Source organism: Anopheles coustani, chromosome 3 (assembly GCF_943734705.1).
Source record: "Anopheles coustani chromosome 3, idAnoCousDA_361_x.2, whole genome shotgun sequence".
In the NCBI taxonomy this organism is placed as follows: Eukaryota; Metazoa; Arthropoda; class Insecta; order Diptera; family Culicidae; genus Anopheles; species Anopheles coustani.
Genome location: NC_071288.1, coordinates 68,394,881 through 68,418,281, shown reverse-complemented (window position 1 = coordinate 68,418,281; position 23,401 = coordinate 68,394,881). Strand labels below are relative to the sequence as shown.

General features: G+C 43.8%; 5 protein-coding genes and 1 non-coding gene across 6 annotated transcripts in view; 4 read left to right on the top strand and 2 right to left on the bottom strand.

Moving 5' to 3' along the window:
- Window positions 1-185: 185 nt before the first annotated feature.
- LOC131260616 (inactive peptidyl-prolyl cis-trans isomerase shutdown-like) overlaps window positions 186-23,401 on the top strand; it is a 113,118-nt gene continuing 89,902 nt past the window's right edge. The window contains exons 1-2 of the mRNA XM_058262386.1: window positions 186-312; window positions 390-1,753. Coding sequence (XP_058118369.1) covers window positions 272-312; window positions 390-1,656 — 1,308 coding nt within the window. The 5' untranslated portion in view covers window positions 186-271 and the 3' untranslated portion in view covers window positions 1,657-1,753. The remainder of the gene's footprint in view (window positions 313-389; window positions 1,754-23,401) is intronic.
- On the top strand, window positions 2,640-7,261 carry LOC131260606 (cyclic nucleotide-gated channel rod photoreceptor subunit alpha). The gene is made up of 6 exons (XM_058262375.1): window positions 2,640-3,601; window positions 3,665-3,849; window positions 3,924-4,312; window positions 4,386-4,535; window positions 4,602-4,686; window positions 4,759-7,261. Exons 1-6 carry the CDS (start codon window positions 2,640-2,642, stop codon window positions 6,060-6,062), a joined length of 3,075 nt encoding a protein of 1,024 aa, XP_058118358.1. The 3' UTR covers window positions 6,063-7,261.
- LOC131260631 (waprin-like protein) lies at window positions 7,788-8,757 on the top strand. The gene is made up of 4 exons (XM_058262403.1): window positions 7,788-7,873; window positions 7,977-8,036; window positions 8,118-8,276; window positions 8,523-8,757. The coding sequence occupies exons 1-4, from the start codon at window positions 7,870-7,872 to the stop codon at window positions 8,627-8,629; spliced, it is 330 nt and encodes a 109-aa protein (XP_058118386.1). The 5' UTR covers window positions 7,788-7,869; the 3' UTR covers window positions 8,630-8,757.
- LOC131265888 (uncharacterized) lies at window positions 9,298-9,903 on the bottom strand. Its single transcript, XM_058268231.1, has one exon. The coding sequence runs from the start codon at window positions 9,901-9,903 to the stop codon at window positions 9,298-9,300; it is 606 nt and encodes a 201-aa protein (XP_058124214.1).
- Trnaf-gaa (transfer RNA phenylalanine (anticodon GAA)) lies at window positions 11,625-11,697 on the bottom strand. Its single transcript has one exon. It is a non-coding gene; the product is annotated as a tRNA-Phe (tRNA).
- On the top strand, window positions 19,201-21,323 carry LOC131260618 (outer dynein arm-docking complex subunit 4). The gene is made up of 5 exons (XM_058262388.1): window positions 19,201-19,775; window positions 19,886-19,977; window positions 20,081-20,241; window positions 20,338-20,581; window positions 20,651-21,323. The coding sequence occupies exons 1-5, from the start codon at window positions 19,432-19,434 to the stop codon at window positions 21,025-21,027; spliced, it is 1,218 nt and encodes a 405-aa protein (XP_058118371.1). The 5' UTR covers window positions 19,201-19,431; the 3' UTR covers window positions 21,028-21,323.

Here is a 23,401-nt window from a genome sequence, read left to right as displayed (position 1 = left end):
AAACTATTAAGTAAATCATAAATTATTATTTAATTTTTACGTTTTCGGATGGTGCTAGGAGGAAATATTTATCAATTTATTTTAAAAAGAAAATCAAGGGCCATTGAATAGCCCCTCGGCCGGCTGACTGACAAATGTCGGCAACTGACATCAAAATAAACAACAATCGTAGCGTATTTTTCGATAGTGCACTCCAGAACAGACTGCAAGAGACAGTATACCTTAGTTATTGTTAAAATTTCAATGGCATAGACGACGAATATCCAACATTATGGACAACGGAATGAAATTAAAACAACCTCTTGATATTGGGTAAGTTCGGATCAACGGAAACATGCGTTACTTACGTATAAAGAAGTAATACGCCTGTATCATTGCGTGCGTTTCAGCGAAGTGCTCAGTGATGGGGCAGAGTTTCAAGTAGACAAGGAATTCCTAAGCGACAATTATGGCGAAGAACTCTATTTCGAAGGTGACTACAGTAGTGGAGATGAGGACGAGGAAAACAGCACACAACAGGTAACTCCTTGGAATGGGAGCTTTGACGAGCTGCGCAAAGAGATGCAACCTATTTCGCAGTTGATCTACAAGCGCATAACGAAGGAAGGCGTTGGCAAATGGCAATCAAGCAACATTCGTGTTACTATAGAATACAATGCCTTCAATGAGCACGCACTAACGCCGTTCGATTCCAGCAAGCTACGCAAGGTACCGTGCCGGTTCATACTGGGTGGCGGCGATGTACTTCCTGGGTTGGATCAAGCTGTGCAGACGATGCTGGCAGGCGAAGAAGCCGAATTTATTATTTCATATAAGCTCCTCTACGGAGAGGTAGGATGTCCACCCCGCATCAAACCGAAAGCTGATGGCCTTTTTGTGATTAAACTGATCGGCTTCGTGGAACTGGAGACGAACGCTGCCATTGCTATTGAGCCAGATTGCAAGGAACGCCGGTCGTATGCGACGGCAAAAGAGACTGTAGCCGAGATGCGCAAAGTCGCCAAAGAGTCTTACCAGCGTGATATGGTTCCGAACGCGATCGATAAATACAAGGCAGCCGTTAACATTCTTCACAAGTGCCAATTGAAAGACGAGGCGGAACAGAAAGAGCAAGAGGAAACATTGATCTTACTGTACACCAGCTTGGCCGTATGCTACAACCGTAGGCAACAACCGAAGGCCGCCTGTAATATGGTGAACGAAATTCGTCGCCTTTGTGACATCAACCAAAATGCTAAGGTGCTCTATCAAGAGGGAAAGGCTCTACTTAAGCTAGGTGAATTCGAAAGAGCCCGAATCTGCCTGAAGCGTGCCGAGAAACTCCTGCCAGGCGACGAGAACATTGCAGCGTCCCTGAAATCGCTGAACATTAGTACCGAAAAGTATCGTCAGGAAGAAAAAAGCATATGGGCACGTGCAATGGGTATGGCCACTAAAAAACAAGAGCAATCAGTTGATGAACTGAAAAGGTTTACCGACTCCGTCAGAGGTGCGATAAACATGTTCATTAAAGATGCCATAAGCACCACGTTGCCTCTGCCGGAGCATCTAACGGAGCAGGAGATAAAAATTTTACATGAGTTGGCCGATGAGTTTAAGTTAAAGCTTACTGCTCAGCTTTATGAGAACAAAAAACAGTACAAATTTACAAAATAACCTTAATGTGAATTCCTATAGTTTAAAAAAATTAACTGTATTTTTCTCTAGAAACCGAAAGTATAAAGGTAACAATAAATATAACACCACGTTGCACGTTCGTATCTTTTGGAACTTATTTTTGCTGGAATTTGCCAGTGATTTTGCATTAAACATTATGGATGGTTGTTGGATGGTTATACGTGATGTTTCTATTCAAGGCATAGGAAAATGTAGCGACAAGAACGTTGGTTAATGAGATTATTACAAATTATCCATTTCGTAAAGGAGTGCGTTATACATTCAAAGGCTTTATACAAGAAATTATACAGACTGACTGAAATCATATTTTTACTTATCTGTGAACAAATTACTTTTGAGAAAATAAAAACCTTGCGAACTCGTACCAAGAAGCTCTCGAACCGGGACTAAGTAAACAAACAACTCCACGTGTCGCTTCGACCCTTTATCCTTCGGAATGCTCATCCGTTTGATAAAGAAAAACAGGACAGCTGTAGCCCATGCGCACTGGCACGTTTCGAGGTTTGTTTTTCCTTGGGACAAAAGTTCTTTCACTACATTTAGTATACATTGTCAGCAGCGCTCAAAGGACATGGTGATATCTAGGATACGGTATCAATTTACCCCCCATCAAAAAGGATAAATTTAGCACGCCTGCTGCGTTGAACTTTCATATCGATTTTGCAGCACAACAGTTGTGCGCTGGTTTGAGCTTGTGATTGGTGCACGGTTCTAGGTGTGTAATATCTAACGTGCCACAGCTATTGCATTGCAATGGCCTTCAAATGCGTAATTTACATTCAGATGTGGTCGTGTCAGTAGGCGAATGATCGGAATCGGTCATTCGATGGCCATAAAAAGAGACATTACCACCTCCATCGGCCACATCATCGTCATCATTGTCACGGCCAAAGGCTTGTGGGGGTAGTGTTTCGAGACTTTCGAGAGAGGCTCGTGTCGACAGTAGTTGCTCGTCGTCCATGATGGCCACCTCTGCATCGTCGTCGTGGGGCGTCGAACAGGCTAATCGTTCCCGTTCGGAGACGGTACTTTCGATGGACGGTGGCTGGCCTCCCCGATCTCCGCCACCATTTCTTGCACCGTCGGTACCGTGGGCGAAGGGTGGTAGTAGTTACGGTCGCTTCGGCTCCCGACCGGTTATTCCGGGACAGCAGGCATGGACTACCGGTGGTGGTGGGGGATCGAGTGGCGCCTTAGCACGTCCCGGCAGTCGGGACGAGGCGAAGTTACACAAAAGTCTCGAGGAAATCTCCAAGGAAATACGCGAACTGGACGACTTTATCACCGTCACCGAGGACATACTGCGCCGGGAACGGGAACAGGACGAACTGATATCGTTGCGTGAGCGCCAGCGGAAGGCGGCGGAAAGGACCATCCAGCTGATACGCAACAAGTGTAGTCCGACGAAAAAATGCTTCAACCGCAGCACCACCACTACCCAGGATGGCCAGAAGAAAGTGATTCGCTCACCGACGTACAAGGTGAACATTACGCAAAAACGGCGCATCAAATCGTACAGTCCGAAGGGAGGCTACAAGTCGAAGCTATACTTCCGCAACGGGAAAATAGGCTGCCAGGAGGCAGAAAATTCGGTCTCGAATCTGCGCAGCACGCACGAGCTTGTTAAGCGGATAATTAACGACGAAAACAATATGCTGGTGAAGCTGGAGCACCAGCACTTCACGGCGGAAAAGGATGGAACCGACTCCCGGCGGTCGAGTTCGGTTGAAACGCCAGTGGAGAGTGTGCAAATGTGCATCACAGAATCGGCCGGCACTTCGCTGTGTGATGATGAAGCACCGCCAGCGCCGCAAACGGTAACCAATCCGGACAGGGTTGGTGATCGTGCGATGATTAATGACCAACCGCTGGAAAATGCCAATGGATCATCAACAGAAATGATCGAAGATCGGCGGAATTCTGTGTAAGTATTTTAACTCATCCCTACTTCCCCAGCATTGTAATAGATACGTTACGGTTTTCACAGAACTCACTCGGAGATGATGCCAGCGGATGAGAATGATTTCGTAACCGTGCGGCTGCGTCATCTAGCCAGTCGTTTTTCAGAACGTACTCGCAAAATGCGAAGTAAAATTGAGATCCCTCCAACGCCCTCCAGTAGCGCCAGTGCACCATCGACGGCTCCTTCGATACAGAAACATAGCGTGAACCGTAAGGGTGGGAAAAATGTCCATCGAACCAAACAGCGACTTACTTTTCTTTTCGTTTACCCTAAACTCCCACAGAACGCACCATTCAAAATTCCGCCCTTACACTCCAGTCGGCCACGGACACCACACCCAGCTGCAGCCACTATCTCTTCTGTCCGATTTTCTGCTGCGGAGGCCGCAGTGACAACGTGCTCGATCCTCAGGGCAAGTTCTACATCTCCTGGCTGTTCATCGTGTCGTTGTCATTTCTGTACAATGCGTGGGTTATCCCGCTTCGATCGTCGTTTCCCTATCAGACGCCCGAAAACACCAAGTACTGGATCGCCATGGACATCTGTGCCGATGTGATCTACCTGTTGGACATACTGTTCGTCAAACATCGGCTCATGTATCTGTACGAGGGTTTCTGGGTGAAAGATAAACATCTGACGCGAAAGAACTACATGCGGAAGTTGCAGTTCAAGGTAGGAAGCATGAGTGGTGTGAAATATCGTTTCCTAATGTTGTCATTGTTTTCTGGCTCGTGTTATTTTACAGATGGACCTGTTGGCGTTGGTTCCGCTTGATTTACTCTACCTACGCTTCGGCACCGAACATGTAGTCTTTCGCGCCCCAAGGCTGTTGAAGATACAAAGTTTTTGGGAATTCTTCAAACTGATTGATCGCGTTATCTCTTCACCCCATATTGTAAGTTTCCAGGAGGTTTGCAACATGGTTGCACAAAACTAATTACACCCTGTTCATCTGTTACAGATACGTGTGGTGAAAACGCTGACCTACATGCTTTACATGATCCACCTGACGGCATGTGCGTACTACGCGTACAGTGCATACCAAGGTAATGGGAAATTTTGGCAAGGTTTTATTCCAAACAAGCTCTACCAATGGCTGGTCTTCTGTTATCCTACAGGACTCGGTTCGAATCGATGGGTGTTCAACAACAAGGGCCACGCATACGTTCGATGCTTTGCATTTGCGACCAAGACGGCCACGTCAATCGGTAAAAATCCGAAACCGGAAAAGGAGGGCGAACTGATGTTCATGACAGCCGCATGGTTGATGGGTGTGTTCGTGTTTGCGTTGCTGATCGGTCAGATACGGGACATCATCGCGACGGCCACCCGCTCCAAGTCCGAGTACAAGCAGCTAGTGGACGAAACGCTCGAGTACATGCGGCGGCTCAATCTGCCGACCGATCTGCAGCGGCGCGTTAAAATGTGGTTCACCTTCACCTGGGAGCAGCAAAAGTGTCTGGACGAGACGCACATCATGGATGCGCTGCCCGCGAACCTAAAGACAGACATCGCCATATCGGTGCACATACAGACGCTCTCGAAAGTGCAGCTGTTCGCGGACTGTGAGGAGGCACTTTTGCGCGAGCTGGTGTTGAAGCTACGCTCCGTCACGTTTCTGCCCGGGGACTACGTGTGTCGCAAGGGGGAGGTGGGCAAGGAGATGTACATCGTCAAAACGGGCCAGGTGCAGGTGATGGGTGGTTCCCGGAACGACGTCGTCCTGGCCACACTCTACGAGGGATCGGTATTTGGTGAAATAAGCCTACTCGCGATCAATGGCGCTGAGGGTAATCGCCGTACGGCCGACGTACGGTCGAAGGGTTTTTCGAACCTCTTCGTGCTGTCCAAATCCGATCTAAACGAAGCGATCGTGTACTACCCGAACGCCCAGGCCATTCTGAAAAAACGTGCCAAGAGCCTGATGCGTAAGAATGCGGCGCGAGAGAAGGCCGAATCGCAGCAGAGCATTAACACCAAAGACAGCGAGGTGGACGTGGTGATTCGCAATCCAACCGATCCCACCTCACCCAAGCTACTGAAGACGGTAATCCAAGCTTTACCGCAGGAATCGGCCGCCGTCCAGTTGCTGATGCAGGGTTTCAAACCAGCCGATTCACAGCACCTCGCGGTGGACGAGCAGCTGCCACAGGAAGAACCGATTCCACTCGAAGAACCAACGGTTCAACCTGCTGATAGGGATGACACGGTATCCATGCAAAGTGTGGAGATTAAGCACACAACCGAGGTGCAGATTGAAAACGAGAAGAACGTGGAGCTGCCCTGCGATCTGGTGTACAGCATCAAGAAGGAGCTGATGGAAAATAACAGCTACATCAATCTGACCGACACAGAGAAGTACAAGCTTTTGCATGAGCTGTCCAAGGATGAGTATGAGAGGCAGGAAAAGTCTCCCGTTTAATGTTCAATGTTCAACGTTGCCAGCTATCGCTTATTGGAATAGATTCCTTAACTATGTGATGTGATTACTGTTCACTGTAAACTCAACGGTGCTGAGGCAAATCTCGTTTAATACGAATTTAAAACATTATTTACTGTTCTGGGAAAACAAAATGTACAGATGTGCTTTAAAAGTCTATTAAAGAGCTAGAAAAAAGTACAACAAAAGTTGCGAAACATGAAATAGATATTGCAGAACAGAACGAATGAAACCAGATTAGGACAGGATTACCCTTTGCATTACAACACATTCCTTACAAAACCATCTACCGTGGATGTATTAAAGGTACAATGAGCTAAAGCCACTGTTCTGTAATTTATATTCATACCCCCAACGTCCAATGGCAATGACCTTCATTACATGTTTCTGCTAAAGTAGAAAACTGCCATTGATTTGAATACGACATTGAAAAAATGGTACCTCACATCCGAGGTTGGTCGCCTGGGGTCACGTGAGTCACTTCAGCTCTTTCAAATGTATCTTTGTGCTACATTCGATGTTGCCCTGTAAAGATTGAGGCAGAAGTCGTCAAACTGTTTTCTAGTGCTCGTTAAATCGGGAAAAATGATGAATGTTACAAATTGAAGAAAACCGATCAAATAGAGTGCTATGATGGGAAGAAACTATTTGATCACTCTATTTGAGTCATGCTCCACGTTGCCGACCCCTGGATTGGATCGTCCAAGCTACCCTGAAGCGGCGGAACGTGCAATCCATTGCTTATGGCCACCCGGGCACCTTTTCATCGATACGCGGGTATGTATGTGGATATGTCGCGTGCGTACATGCAAATAAGCAAACTGTTAAAACGTGATCGATAAACGTGCTATAGGGGTGGACGTCACGGTACAAATCGTTTGAAGGAAATGATAGGGAGCCAGTTATTAATTGGCTCGGAGGAAGCTTGGCAGTTCAGACCACTGACAAACGATCTGCCATGGCCTTTCGGGAAGGTTGCTGTTGAAGTGCTAAGGATATTACTTTAGATGATACAACGGACAAGCGAAGGCCATAAATGGCTTTTACTACCTTTAACCTTTTTCCACAGCAAGGGGGTACAAAAGTATTGCTAGTTTTATATCGATGTTTGTGCTGCGTGTGATTGTGCCATTCTCTATATGTACGATGTTGAGAAAAAAAATACAATAAAGCTTTTAAAAACAAACTGGAATCGTAAATAGTTGAATTCTACCTGTGACCGCTTTTATAAACAACTTGCAAGTCCTCGAGACCTAACGATGTTTACATGCAATTAACTAATCAATCATCTCCCTTCCAAAACAACCTCGTGATATTCAACGGAGAACTCGTCCGAGAGGAGTTTATAGATTCCGATCTGAAGTAGTGATCACCTAAACATGTTTGCATATTCGTTACGGAACAATACCGCACTATGGTTAAATGCTGTGTTTTATGATGGTCAATATTACCTGCAGTGCAAGCATCGACGATATGCCGCACTGCTTGTGTAAAGAACTTTAACGATAGGTGGTAAACGAATTTTCAAGGGTGAATGAAACATATAATATTTCATTTTATGTTACCTCAGAACTCAACATGTTGCCCATAGTCACACCAGAACATTGTGGATCGTGGAGGGAGTAGAGATCAGCTTGAAGAGTTATCTCCGGCGATAGGTTGGTTGGCAAGCATCAGTTTGAACAGACCCTTCGGCGTAAGCAAGTCGTCAGTGCGTCCAGAGTGAGTAATACGAATCCAACCGAAAACGCAATAAATTATTGTGAAGCGTAAAACAATCCCGAACAACATGGGTAAGGAACGTTAGCAACGTGATCGTTGGAAGATATGTTTGTGCTGTTAACAAGCTCTCACGATGTAATTAAAATTGATTCACAATTTGTTTCCGTGTTTTAGCTAAATTTGTCGTACTAGCGCTGTGCCTTGTGCTGCTCGCTGTGGTGGCAGAGTGTGCACGTAAGTATTCAGTAATTTATTTACCTATCCTGTGTTCCTCAAATTGATGATTTATTCACACTATTACGGTCCATCATTCAGCTAATGGCGACTGTCCGGTGGCGTCGAAGGTACCGTCCTGCTCGCCCAAGTGTCTGACGGATAACGATTGCTCCTCCACCGGCGGCAAGTGCTGCTCCAACTCGTGCAACCTCAAATCCTGCGTCGACCGTACCAAGCTTACGCAAGGCAGCGATAAATGTAAGTAATCTGCACAAACGACCCAATTTCTGCCCTCGGCCACAGTCTCTGCTGATAAACAAGAGCAACGATCATTTCATAACATAACATGGGAGTTGAACAGTGTGATTAACATCACTGTGTGATGTGTGATTACAATCCTCTCTGTTTCCTATCAAAATTGAATAGGAGTTCTTATGTCTATATTGTTTAAAAGAACTGTTGCCTTTTTTACTAAAATATATTTTACTGATAAATCCTTTTCAGATTCTTCCGGTGGTTCTGGATCCTACTGTGGCAGTACGAAGTGCAACTCGTTCGAGAAGTGCGGAACCGATCCGGCCACCAAGCGTCCGAAGTGCGTGCGTTCCTAGACACGTTGATTGTGTTTACAGTTTTCTAACAAAGTGGCCGGCAAAGCACACCTCATAACAGCTTCTGCAGCCCTTTTTTCATCGGAGATTGACTATATAAATGCACAAGGAAATAAAAACAACTTTATTCAGTCGTAACGAAAGTTTCAATAGATGGAAAATCCCCCCTATCTTATGCAATATGCGAAATATTATAAGTTCTATTGCGCGTTTAATGACTTACATTGGCGACTCCAATGGAGCATTTTATTTTATTCTACTCCAAAAAGCCTACCACTTGTAAATACTTTAGTTAAAATTATTCACAAGAATGTTGACTGGTTCGACGTGGAGTGAAAACCGGTCTTGGCACACACATTCAGATTGAAATTCACTTTTAAACCCCTAGAGGTCAAAATGAACTTTTAAAACAACAAATACATATCTAGTTGTAGAGATGATCGGCTATTTAAGCATTACATAGAACAGTTCTAACAAGTACAAATCACGTTGGTTTTATTTTTCGAAGTAAGCTTTTTTCCACTTACAATAAGAAGAAACTGTAGAAAGAACGTAAAATTTTCATGTTTAAAGAATGAAAAAAAAACACTTAACTCGATCAATTCGAACACAAAGCTATACTTAAATTGAGGCTGTACGATCATTTAAATAATTTATTTATTTTGCACCTAATTCTCTCCCGAACCATCACCCTGCTCCTCATCCTCATCGTCGGCACGGGTTTCCTCCGAGGATTCGTCCTCCCCCGACGATGACCGTGCCACTTCCTTCCGGGACGGCTTCGCAATATCGTCCGCCGTAATGGAGTACGATCCGGTCAGCGAGGACGACACGTCGGCCTTACCCTTCGGATCGACCTGCGGTCCGTTACCGATCGGGATGTTAATCTCCTTCACCACCCGGTACCCCTTGTCGTCCGCCTCGTAGTGCACGGTGCGCCTGAAGAACCCATCGCTGTACGAGTACATTCCCTTCAGCGAGAGCCCGTCCCGTTCCTCCTGGCGCATGATCGCGTGATCGTTGATGGTGTCGTTCACGGACGTGTCGTACGAGTACTTTGCTGCTTTGGCTTGCGTTTTTTCCAGCGACTCTTCACTTTCGCCCGACGTCGAACCCTTGGGTTCATCCTCCGACGGTGATGCTGGCTTTTGCGCTTCCGATTCAGCTCCGCCTCGTGCCTTACCGAAGGGTGCCTTTTTTTGAGGAGCACCGCTGGCCACGGTGGCCAACACCAGCACCAGCAGAGCAATGGCGCGCACTTTAGAAGTCACCATCTTGGACCAGCGCAATGGCACCCGCGAATATCTGTATCCTTTTGCCGTTGGCTCCTGATCACTGCCGCACGAGGACTAACTTTGCACTCTTCTATACTGACCTATTTATAATGCATCCTATCGAACCACAGAAGAAGACGACCCACGACGGGCAGCAAGCTGGTTTGCCACATTTCGCCATCCCCGTGCCAAAGCGTGAACCAGTTTGGTGGAGTAGAACAAGTTTCGCTTTCTACGCGCTCTAACAGACCGGGTGGACGAGAATGGCGACAGGTTCGATGAACCAACTTGCAGGAAGCTATTTTCACCAACAAACTCCGGCTCGACCCGACCCGAGCATCCCAGCCTAGTCTGACCTATGATCATCATGACCATCATCAGGTGTGCCTGCGTTGACTTTGGCGGACCAGTCTGCAATCTGTCGAGGTCATCTGCCAGCCAACCGCGAGGCCCGTTAATTTGATGTCCGATGTTTTCGCCGCCGCTCGACATCGCTAAGATTTACGCAGAAAAGCCTCCACGGAGCACATTCTACCGAGCGACATGTTGGCATGGGATCACTTCGCATAATAATGTGACGGGGATATCGCTAGTGCATAAATTAATGCCCCCTCCGGGATTACACGCGATCGAGTCGTTCTATCTTCGGAAAAAGTAAAAGATTCTTGGCGAAACACAACCACTCTAAATCAGGCGAAACATTAGCCGATCGTTTGGGATCTTCTGACATTTGAAATGTGGAATTCGTTCGGGCTCGAGTCATTATGCAAAGAAATTCAAAAAGCTTCTTTGTTGCTCAAGTGTGGATGTTTGGAGTCGCTTCAAACCAGTATTTTACAAACACTTTGCATTGGTAATGGACTTTTGCATAACGGCGTCAAACAGAAGGGGACACTTTGCACACAGTTGTGTCTTCTATGTGCATTTAATTTAATCTTGACTATTTAACTAATTCGTTTTAAAGCATCTCACGCAGACCTTAGATTCTAAGACATGTTGAAAATAAAACTAGCTGAACAAATAACATTAAAACAAAAAATAGTCCTTAAACATCTAGACCAAATTTTTTGGTGATCATTTCAATATTTTGTATCTGTTATGTCTACCTACAGTTATATACAATTCAATTTTGAGAAAATGCACTCAACCTGAAGGACGTTGCCAAAACAAACTTGAGAAGTTTCCAAAAACAAACAAAGGGCCCATTAAAAAAGCTTCTAATCTCAGTTTGCTCAAACTGTTCGCTTTGGACATTACACGTGAACGATGGCCACTCGGTTCACTGTTCTGTAATGGGTGTAATGTTTACGCCTAGTGAAAGAAAGAAGAAAAAGAAGAAAGTCTTATTCATTGTAAAATATATTCAAAAACGTTGGAACGAAGTGGCCGATAGGAAAATAATCAAATCTTAGATGATCAGTTCTAAAAACGCATTATTGAGTTTAAAGGTTTCTTTACAAAGATGAAATAAACTTGACAAGGTACATCCGCACTATTTAATTATAAAAGAGAAAATACCTTTTTTAAGACCATTTACCTTCCCTTTTGCTTATTCAACTATATGAAGAATTTCTTATCATACCCTGTTTACAAGAAAAACCTTGTCATCTGAACGCGAGGGGGGACGACTATCATTGAAGTACTATCAGATGCAACAAGTGGTTATTAGGGGTGATTTACAAAATAACGAGCAAATTAATAAAAATCAATTTGCTTGTTCCTGCCGAAACCCGGGATTGAACCGGGGACCTTTAGATCTTCAGTCTAACGCTCTCCCAACTGAGCTATTTCGGCTCGTTGAAGACGGGGGGGAAACAAACAGGTTTTCCCTGAACTTGACCGCGAACTGAGTCTGCAGCAGCGAGGGAGAAAGGACAGGTATTGGGATCCCCACCATTATCAATAGTGCCGATGGGCAGCGCATGCAACGTTGAATTTAGCACTAGCGTATTATTATCACTGTTTCCGATGCAAGTCAACAACGACGGGCTGCCGTTGGTGTCAGTAGAACGTGCGATGTGTGCACGGGACCGGGTTTCCGCGAAGAAACGATTGAGCAATGCGGAAAAGGGTTTTGATTTTCAGCCCATCAACCCTTGGATGTGAAGCGGAAAAAAGAAAATAAAAACTAAAAATTACAGTTTTGTGGTTTATTCCTTCGTTCATGGTATGAAGACTTAACACTATTTACAAAGCAAAAGAAATTATTGTTCTCTTTCTACGAAAAAAACCATTGTGCCTTTCATCTGACTTTACAGGTTTGTTGCAGCAGCTCCGATAACCGTTGGGTCGTGGAAACGCGTTGTCCTTGACATCGCTACGGGCGCCTTGTGATTTTGTTTTCATGTATTTTAGTTTTTTTTTTGTATTTATGCCAGCAGAGGCTTAAACTTTAAACTAGAAATTTAAATCCATCCATCCCCCACTGACACACTCGCAAAAAAGGCTTCCACAGCGTTGGGATTTGGTGGAAGGTATTGGTTTCACCATTGCATAAACGGTTTGGTCAGGGTTATGTCCATGACTTTCAACGCATAGGGGAGACTGGTTGAACTAAAGTTATAAAATTAAATTGCAATTTGCTCTTACAAATTTCCATTTAATAAAATTTCATAACCATCTTCACAAAGTATATGCAACAGACGATCGTGGTTGGTAGAACTCATCCGCAATCTATCTACACGCGGTTAAAATGCAATGAACCCTCACGGAAACCCTTCTGCACCAGCATGTTAAATTTCAATAAGCAAAAATTTAGGTTTAATGCCGTGGACCCATCCCCGTGTCTTTGAGGCTCTCGTGTCTTTCGTTCACCCCAATATCCTTAGAAACAGTCATAACTTATTTAGCTTGAAAAATTATACCGTAGTACGGTTTCTCGTTCCTCCCGCTCGTAAGCGTTAGAAGTTGGTTGTCGAAAGTCGAAACTTTGGCCATAAGTTAGAACCTGAAGAGTCACCGGTCCGCACTCCCCCCAGGGCCTCCGCAACGGTATCCAACTGGTTGTGTTTTGCAAACGTTTCGTGTTAACTCTTACTTAACTCGACCATAGTTTCCACACGGACTCCGGTCGAAGGAACCGAGAAGGGGGTCCTGGAGTTCCCTTGCATGCCAAACCGATTGACTGGGTAATGAAAATTATAAACTTTTTCGACTGATGAATTCGTGAGAGAACCTGCGGTGGAGGGATAGTGGAGCTCGGGGGTAAAAAATGGCTCCTCATCGTTCGCCGTTCAGGACATCCGACCGTCGGGGTTTGGGGGTAGGGAACTTCGCGTTTTTGAGCTCGTCCTTCGTGGTTTTCCCATTATTATCGGGACCCGGGTTGCCCGTGTTGAAATTATATTTGTCTAATCAATATTGGTCCGAAATGAATTTCAACCGCCAACCCTTCCATCCGCACTCCCCCTGTAAGTTGGCAACTTTTCATTCACCAGCGCTGGTTAGATGTTCTCCGAAGGGCCTTGGATCGGTTTGGAACCGATGGGGAAGAGATTGCTGCCGATAGTACCTTGCGCGAGTGCAGGTTGTTGCTTTATTCGCCACATCAGCAAAACACGCAAACGACCCCGAAAGAAAAAGATGTTCATAAAGGAATCCGTCGTTCATCTTAAGAATAGAAGTGCATGATAGTGAGGTAATAAAATTAGTTAGTTTAAAATATAGTTTAAATAAAGGAGCAACCACACAACAGTCGATAACGTTAAATAGGCGGATGCTTAATAATCTTCTTTTCTTTTGAACTGTTTAACGCGAACAGTGTACAACCTTCCTTTACGTGACCTTTAGAACCTTTTTTATTATTTCCCATTAAAACTTTAAGTTTGAATTAAATAAGCATATTTTTTCCTTTTAATCTTAATTAGATAAGACAATACTAAATAACAGTGTTTTTTACATTCTTAGTCAATTGTTTTATCTTCACAAATAAGACAAACATATAAAAAAAAAGATATAAACTCATAGTAATTTCCACCACTGTAACATACTAAACGTTTCGCTCATGCTTCAACACAAAAGGGCTCGTTTCGTTGGTAATACCCGGATAAAGGACCAACATGACGTTGGACAACACAATCGAACACCTGAGGCACATAGGAACCTGCCCCCGGGTGGACCGGGGCTGGTGGCTGAAGCCGTTGTACCAACTCTCTTGGAGAGCACGCGTACATGTTACTGCCAAAGTTCGTCCACTTTCGGTAGTCGGTATGCCAGCCCGAATCCGGCCAGTCAGTATATGCGAGGAAGCCCAAACCGTTGGGTTGGTTCACATTTGGTGAAGGCAGTACGTCGCCAAACCGCGGACGAGTTAGACACGTGGTCACGAAGTTAAAAAGGCTCCGCGTAAGGATGCCATAGTGAATTCGTTTCGGAGTGTGTGTAACTTATTTCAAATGTTGTGGAATGTGAAACAATAAGTGAAAAAGAGTAATGTTGAGTGAGTTTTTTTTAAATAAGAGGCAGTTCATGTGCAATAATTATTATTATCTCCGTTAAGGTGGAGGAAAATGTACAAATTCGATATCCACCAATAACCGTGAGCTGTTAAAAAATAATACAACCGTGAATAGTGTATAAAATCTTGATTGATCCAATTACTGGATGTAAATTAGCCATTGTGGTAACGTGCAGGTGTCAGGATACATTTAACACACCTGTTCAGCACCACATCACCTCTTCACTCAAAATGAAGTCTTCAACCGGATAGTAGACGCACCGGATACTGTGCTGTCCGTGTTTCGAGTTCGCATCGTTCGGAACGTACGGTAATGTAACGTATGACTTTTATTGCATATCTACCATAAGTCCTTTGAGTTTGTCCTACATTGCTTTCGTCGACTCGGCAGGCTTACCCGTAGGTGGACCGATAGGACCGACGGCGTGTGGGTTGTTGATCGTTGAAAATGATAGATACATGTAAGGTGACTGGGATTCCATCCAAGTAACACCCTCTTGCGTGCGCCACTAATGCAGTTGGTGAGTTTCGGTGGTTCGGATGTTCAGCTCTCAGTTGTTTTGGTTTTCGTTTTCCTCTGCAATACCGGGTGTATGTGTGCCGTTTGTAACGAATTTGATGATTTACTGATTGGATAATGGGAGAAGGAGGAACACATATATTTTTCTGTAGCTGTCAGGCCGTGTAACCGTCCCATTAGCGGTGTGGAAACTGACAGACTTTATTACTTAAGGTGAAGATGGATGTAATAAGTTGTTCTATCTGACTCGGGCTGTAAATGTCAATAAGATAATAAGAGACCTTTTAAGAGGATTTTTTACCATAATTCCAATGATAAATTAATCATGTCATACAACCATGTTTTTAAATGAAAAGTTTTTTAAAAGTTGGATACTATGTTTTTAAATCTGCTATAAAGGGTGTAATTGTCATATTTTTTTTCAGAAATGTATTCTTACCAACTTTCATACATACAAATAAAACACCAATGCAAGTTTTTCAAACAACTCAAATTGTTCGCCCCTACATTCAGGTGAAGCTCTAAGCCGTAGCACAGAAAGTTTTCACTTTCCATCCAATGCCAAAAATACGAGCTAAACTTTACGCTTATCGATTAGCAACTTGAACCGGGTCTGGAAAGCAGCAACTAAGCACTAAATGTTCCTTCATTCTCCAGTGCTGTTTTCTAGTTCAATCATATCAATGGCCGCAGTGAATTTTAACATCAACTAGTTGGCTTGGCTAGTTGTACCCTTAGAAATGGTTCAAATTTAGCTGCAAAAATATAACCTCTACCTTTCCACACAGCCCACCCTAAACGCGAATCCTGAACCAATTGTTCATCGGCATTTTACCGATAATCGGCCCCCAGGAATGGGACAGACTGTGTACTCCTACAGGATTTGATTCCTTGGAAAATGCCCATGGTTCGTTCGTAACGACCAAGTCATGCTCAACTACAAATCATCATCGTGACTGGTGACTTCTGCCGATCATCGATTCCCCAAAAAGCGGAAGAGGCCCGCAGTGTTGATAGCAGTCGAACGTTGGCGCATTCGATGAAACGTGATAATGAAAGGATAAAAATAAATCATAGTTTTTCCGCTCGCTTGTTTGTTTGAGAGTATGTCGTGCAAATTGATATTAATACCACCACGCGCCAGTAGGTGTGTGTGTGTGGGTGAGCAATGCAATTTCTAAAAATGTTGCTTCTGGAAAAAATTGATTACGTTTTTCAGTTCCTCGCGAGCTCTCGAACGCAAAGGATAATAGTGCCGGGACGGAGTACACTTTCCTTAAAAGCGAGTGATTGCGTCTTACACCCGGAACGTAGTTGATGAAAATTTCGGCAAACCCGTTCTAATTTGTACAATGCGTGCGTTTTAAGTGGAAGCCAAAATCGTTGGAATACCCTTATTTGATTGACGGCAGTTTTTGAGTGAAATTTAAGTTGAGCTCATTGGCACCAATAAACGTTTGAAAGGGACGAATAAAAGTTTCGAAAATGAATCGTCCTAGTGCTCGTGGCATGACCATGGTGAGTTAATTGTGCAGTGTACACAACGGAACCCGTGGAGTAGAAGCATCCATATACATGTTGAAGCATTTGACAAGCAAGGATATTTTGAGTGATTGTTTATTACGATCATCATGCTAGAACTGTAAATAAAAAAACTTAGTATTATGCGCAATTTTGTGTTTGTTTTAAACTTGTTTCTGTGACACGTGGAACGTAGTTCATTCTAGCAAATACGAAGAGTTGTTACCGGTGGTTGGAGTAAACAATTCAAAGTCTCAGTGAATCATTTAAATAATGAAAATAATATTCTTATGCAACCAAACAAATGGCAGCATAATAGTGGGACATTATATTCACAATAACAGGATCTAAATTCAGCCAACGATCAACCACAATCAAGTAATACTAAAATCAGTGAATCTGAAACACGCTGCTTACTGTGGACCGGAAGCACGTGCAAACCTCAAATGCATCCACCGAAGCCGGCTCGTTATGGAGGCCTTTGCCGAAAACAAAAACGCCGACGAACACAACAACTTCCATTTCTCTCCCTCCGTAGAAAATAAAAGCAAATAATGCCCCCAAAATCGTCGTAAAACACCGGGCGCACGAATAAACTACATTCAATATGAACATAAATCTAATAAGATAATCGATTTTATGTGTTTTGTGGTTGTTTACATTTTTTGCCTCGCTTTCCACCGGGCGTCGTGGAACGATCCTGCACGCTTTCGAGGCAGGAAGATTATGCTTTCCAGGCGAGTTTGAATGTTTTGCGTCAAATGTTGACGTATGCCTAGGCACCGGCGGTGACCTAAAGCGGGAAAAGATTTATGATGTTTCCTGGTCCATCGGTGAGACTATTTTGGCTCCACCGCGGATGATCGATTTTGGCAATTATTGAATGTATCGTAGCAAATCGGGCATTAAGGCTTGGGAAATTGCATCCATCGATTTTATTGAAATGATTGAAAGCCAAATTTTGGCTAGATGGAACACGATTAAAATTGTAACCAATCTGTTAATTAAACATTTCACTCGCGATTAAGGATATAAGGCAAAACCAATTTTATTTGACCTACATCATCCATTGAGTACTCTAACAAACCTAAAGCCTAAAGGCTATTTGAACGTGAAAGCTCCCTTAATTGATTTTATTCATTATCTGTTTTGATATTTTAGGTTTTAGCTTTTAAATAAGTGTTAAACGAACTTTTCTGTATATATTTTTATCCAATACAGCAACGTTCCGGCCAGCGCAAAATGAACAAACCGATGAATAAGAAACGGCAGAAAGGTTCGAAACCGGTAGTCGATGAAATCGAGGTGGCGGGCAAAAATTTGCGCGATGAAGCTTTGAAGTACATGAAGGTGAGAAACCAGCGAAACCGATCCTTAAGGGAGCTTTTTCGACGAAACATCGAACATCAAGGATACGCGGAGTCCACGCGATGGAGCTTTCGATTCAACGTAAAGCTCAACTGACAGCAGCATTGTTTGCTTTGTTTCGCAGGTTCGGAACTACACTAAGGCTTTGGGGCTTTACGACCAGGTAAGCTATTCGTTCAATCCTTGTGAACCTTCCTGTAGGCTCGTAAAGCACCTCTTCACTCTTGCATGCGCTTTAAGAACGTGTTCAGCGTCGTTTTATAAATAGAAGAGTTGCAGTTATGTCAGCTACTCCTGGTCGGTAACAACTGTCGGTAGGGAAAAAGTTTTTTGCTGATTCATTCAACTACGCAAAGGGGCATGCGATCACGCGGAAGTATTAAATTTAGCTACTGTTTAACTTGTTGCCCTGCCTGCCATTGACAGTCCAATTCAAATTTTATCTAGGGAATTAAAATATATAGTCCTCTTCCAAAAATTATTCAAATATATAGTTTATATTGGCACATTAGAACCAAACCTATAGTTCATATTCCTTCCATCTTGCATAAGAATTACTCTAACCATTTCATTGGCAACTGGAAACAGTTGGCGTGACATGTGACATTATTGTTCTTGACATATTATGTGGGTGTTTTTATTTTTTGCTAGTGGGATTGCTCCCTACCAAACCTATTTTGCAAGACTACATAACCCACAAAACGTGTACCGTTTTATTTATCCTTCTTCCATTCATTTGGAATGATGATTTTTCTTTTTTATTTCATTGAACCACGCACGATGTGGATCAGAATGTGCTTCGTTTATGAACAGAATGTATATTACGGCCTCAACTTTGTAGCGAAAGCCAATGTTTCTTTTCTAGTAATGTTATTTAGTGGTGTACTTTTGGGGGAACATGCACTGAAGGCCATTATTGAGCCTACAGTGTAGTATGCAACATTCTTGAACCTTTTTTTAGGTTTTTGTTTGAGTTTTGGTGTAACTTTCTACCCCTTTTCCTGCGTTTATACGGCAACTCCTTCCTTTCCAATTATTTATTACTACGAAAAGGCAACTGCACTCAGCCGTTTTCGGGACCTGGACCATGAAAACGATTCGTGCCACCCTTGCTTCCCATCGGGACCCGAAATGCTACGTCGACTCACGGGGGAAACTTCTTTTTCCTCCCTACCCAACACAAGGCTTGCGGCACCTAGTTTAGCGAACGTGGATATGCCGATTGTGTATGCTGGGCTGTGTGCAATTTTTACTATGTTTTATGACAAATCGATTATCAAGTGTTTGTTTCCATGACTCTGTGTCTTTCTTCCCGGTGTGTGAGTGTTTTGCCCGAGGTGATGGGTTTCACGCGATACACGGTGAAGTGCTAGAAATAGGGGCAAAGTTAGGCACGAATCCTGGCACTCGCGACATGGCACCAGTTAATACTTCGCAAAGTGTGGCTTTGGGGCACATTCCTCGGTCGGACACGGTGCAAGTTGTTTCGGGTTCTTTGGGTGGCTCGTTGGAAAGATTCCATAGATTACCAACTCCTCAAGGAGCTAAGTTCTGAATGTGCCTAATATAAACGGTGGATAATTTTGCGGTTCCTCCAAAAACAAAGAGTCGAAGAACGTGTTTGATTTCGTAACAGTAATTTGATTAAACAGGGGTACAAAACATGAGCAATGCCAAAACGGCCCTAGGCATACTAGGTGGGGAGGATGAGCTGCTCCAAAGCTTTGTCCGTGTCGGTCTCAAGACGGACGGCGAAGACGATCAGCAGCAATCGAATGTTACGTTTAGTGGAACTGGAGGGACCGGAAGTGGAGGTGGTGGTGGTGGTGGCGGTGGTGGTAGTGGAAGCGGTAGTGGTGGTGGTAGTGGCAATGCGGGGGGTAGCGGCTCCCAGACAGCTACCATCCAGCATCAGCCCAGCCAGGGCAAGCTGGATACGCATCTGATCCGGCAGTTTTCGGACCATTGCTCGGATATGAGCGATAAAAATGCTCCCAGAAAGTATCGGTAAGTCGTACCGAGCAAGTAGATTGTCCCCAGGGGATTCCGGAAGGATTACCGATTAAAAGACACCGTTTCAATCACTTATGGGGTATCCAATGTCGCACCGTTTTTAGCGATTTGTTCAACGAACCAGTTGATGTTAAAAAGCGCCGATATTTTGATGAAGTCTATACCGATAAGGACCGAGCGGCTGCAGTTAGCATAGGCAAGTAAATTATTCTTGGCAGGCCCTCGGAACACGGTTATGTTGACTTCCTTTTTGTCTATGAGCTTGTCGCTTCTGACTTGATTTTTTTTCCACGTTGTAGGAAATTTCGATATCAAGCAAAATCTCATCAACAAACGACGCCAGGAGCGAAACGAAGCCCTGCAGCTGCCGGAGGAAGCGGATCCGGGAGCCATTCTCGCTTTGGGCATGAGAGAAATTAAAAACGGCAACCTGGACAACGCCGTTTTATTTATATCTAAGGCACACACATTTTGCACCATTTACAATAGCAACATCGTTTTGAACCGAATCCATCTAATGTCATTAATAAAATGTACATTTTACTCTTAATTGTAGGCTTTAGAAATGAACAACAATGACCAGAACGCGTTGGTTGCTCGAAGCCGATGTTTCCTGCAACTCGGCGAACCGGGCAAGGCGTTGCAGGACGCTGAGACGGCCCTTGTGCTGGATAAGAACAACATCCGGGCCATCTATCAGAAGGCGGAAGCTCTGTACTACCTGGGCCAGTTTGAGCATAGTTTGATGTTTTTTCACCGTGGTTTACGCTTGCGTCCGGAGTTGGCTAGCTTTCGATTGGGTAGGAAATACTTCCGAAAAGAATGTGCGACGTATTTCGATACATCAACTCCTTTTTGATCTATTTTAGGCGTCCAGAAAACTCAAGAAGCAATCGAAAACACCATCGGGAACAACACTAAGAACCAGCCGCAAAAGAAACCGGTAAAGACCGAAAAGCCCAAGACCGCCAAACGGGGCCAGCTGTCGCGGGAGGAACTGGAAAAACGTGCCTCGCGCCGCTTGCTGGGCGATTTGTTCATCGACAAGGAGTACCTGGAGAATCTGCTCAAACATCCCGATTTGCGCAAGGCGGACACGAACACGGAGGGCGTTTCGGAGTACGCAAAGGACGCGATCAACTTCCTCAACAACCGGCAGGAGTTTTGGCGCCAGCAAAAGCCTTGCACCAGCTTAAACGCGAAGAAAATAAGTGGTGGAAATGGCATGCTTCCGCGTTGGTTGTAAAACACTGCACCCGGAAGTTGGAGTAATACGGAACTAGTTAATTTGGTAGACAGCACGACCGGAAACGATTTGAGGTAGAGTAATAGAGTGTGATACTAGCAGGCAACCCGTTTTCCGTAGACTAAGCTAATAGAATCATGAAGTTTCCCTAAAGTTTATCGAGCCACTCACTCCAACAGCTTGGAATGGATAACGTAATAGTTTCACGTGCTATCAAATAGAAAGTTTGTTAAGTTATTTTCGCTAGCAATAAAATCTTTTGCACCTTCGATGTAAGCAGAACTGGTAAAATAAAAGTCTCATGCATGATATCGTCATACCTTGGGTTTTGGGTTTCTTTTACGATGTAATTTGGATCAAATAAAAGTACGAGATATACTAAAATAATTGATTTGTTGATTTATTAAAAATATCTAACTCCATTACTCCACACTCGTTCACAGCGTATTTTTATATGTAAACCTTTGTAAGATTTGAAAAAGTTTTCTCGACATTCGATTCTCGAAAAAATCCTTTCTCGTTTCAATTCTCTAGAGAGAGTTTTCCTCTCTTGGACTTACAAGTTATTTCAACTTTAGTTAGTTTAGTAGTTTTGTATCTTGAAAAGATCTTTCATTTGATAGATCACTTGTCGAAATCGGTTCAGAGACTTAAAAGTTTTTAACAAATTTGTTTTTTAACCCAGAATTTCAACCTGTTATCCTTGATGTTTGATGTTGTGTTCTAGTAACCTTGGTCATAACGTAAATATTTTGCTGACGGTCTAGTAGTGATGGGTATAGAGCTCCTGTAAAGACTCGAGACCTTCAACTCCGATACGGAAAGGGAGCAAATCCTTATGGTCCTAGAAGATGAATGCAATCTTTCACTGCAATGAATTAAAATTTGAAAATTCTGCAGAAATTTATAACCATTGCACTGGAACGATGCTTAATCACCCTGAATAGATGGTTACAATGTTGCAGTGAAAAGAAATTACTTTTAAGATTCTGATGAATATTGAAACGGCCATTGACAACCTTTTTTCATATGAAATCGAATTATTGCAAATCATATTAAGGAAAACTTTTATGGAGCACTTTTATTCACTTTCTATTTAAAACCGTTTCCCAGATCGGTTCATTCCAATTAGATTTCTCTTGTACGATAAATCCCAATACAAGCAGCATGTGGAGCGATTCATTCAAAATTTGGAATTGGATTGAAATGCTCCGTGCGTAATTGCGGATTGAATCATTCATTCCAACTCCAACCATCCACCTCTAGCACGAACCATCAACAGCAGCTGACAACGACAAGGAGCAGCAGTACAAGATTGCCGCGGAGTCGAAAGGAAGAAACTAATTTTCGTTCCGAGGAAAAGTTTGTTTTGGACAAAATATATCCATTCCGTGCGCAAGAAGGTTACTGAAGAAGTGAACGTGACCGTTGGCAATAGTTGCAAGTGAAAACGAAACGCCCTTGCAATCATTCAGGTTGGTAGTTTCTTAGTTACGGTGGTCGAATGTTCAGGAAGAAACAAACACGCAGTGGTGCAGTGAAGGTGCTGTAAAATCGAACTGTGAAACTTTGCCGCCTGCTGGTAATCGTCCCATGTGCGGCCCAATCGTGTTGTTTTGTTTAAAACCAGACGCAATATTAAAATTGCAAGCCCACTGTCGGAGTGGAATGCATTCCATCACAAGAGTGTGTGCAGTGGTATTCTAAACCAGGCGACATTTTTCGGCAAGAATTGGGCGTTTGTGTATGTTGTGACTAGCGAGATTGCGAAGGCGTGAAATATTTTATCTTCCAATTTGCATAATTCCTGCGGCTTGCCACCAACTTCCAATAATCAAAACCGATGTCTGCAGGGGTCCGCCCTACAGTTGCGGAATGACTCAACGCGTTGGTGACCCCCGGTAGCCTCTCCCGGTACACACTTCTTCTCCCCCCTTCGGAAGGAATGTCAACCGTATTGTGCAGTTTATTGCTCTCAAGGATATATGCAACAAATCATCGACGCAGGCATCGTTATTTCAGTTCGAGGTGTTTATCGTCGCCCCACGAGATGAGAGGAGCAGCAACTCGAGTCGGAATGACGGAATGCTGATGACAAATAGCGGTCTTGACGAGAAAAGGTCGTGCAATTAAGTGATCCCTTCCGCAACAGCACGCAGGTGTAGTGCAAAGGATTTATTTGTTGTTGTTGTTACCTTGTTTCCATCTACGGCAAACAGCCGGGTTGAAGTTGAACACTATTTCCGTTCTATAGTGACCACTATTTTAGGTTCTACCGTTCAAGTGAAGTAAAAATCTCGAACAGTGTAAAGTATCTACTGCTAGGGCACATCCTAAAATAAACAAAAAGTAACCAAAGCGAAAAAAATCGATG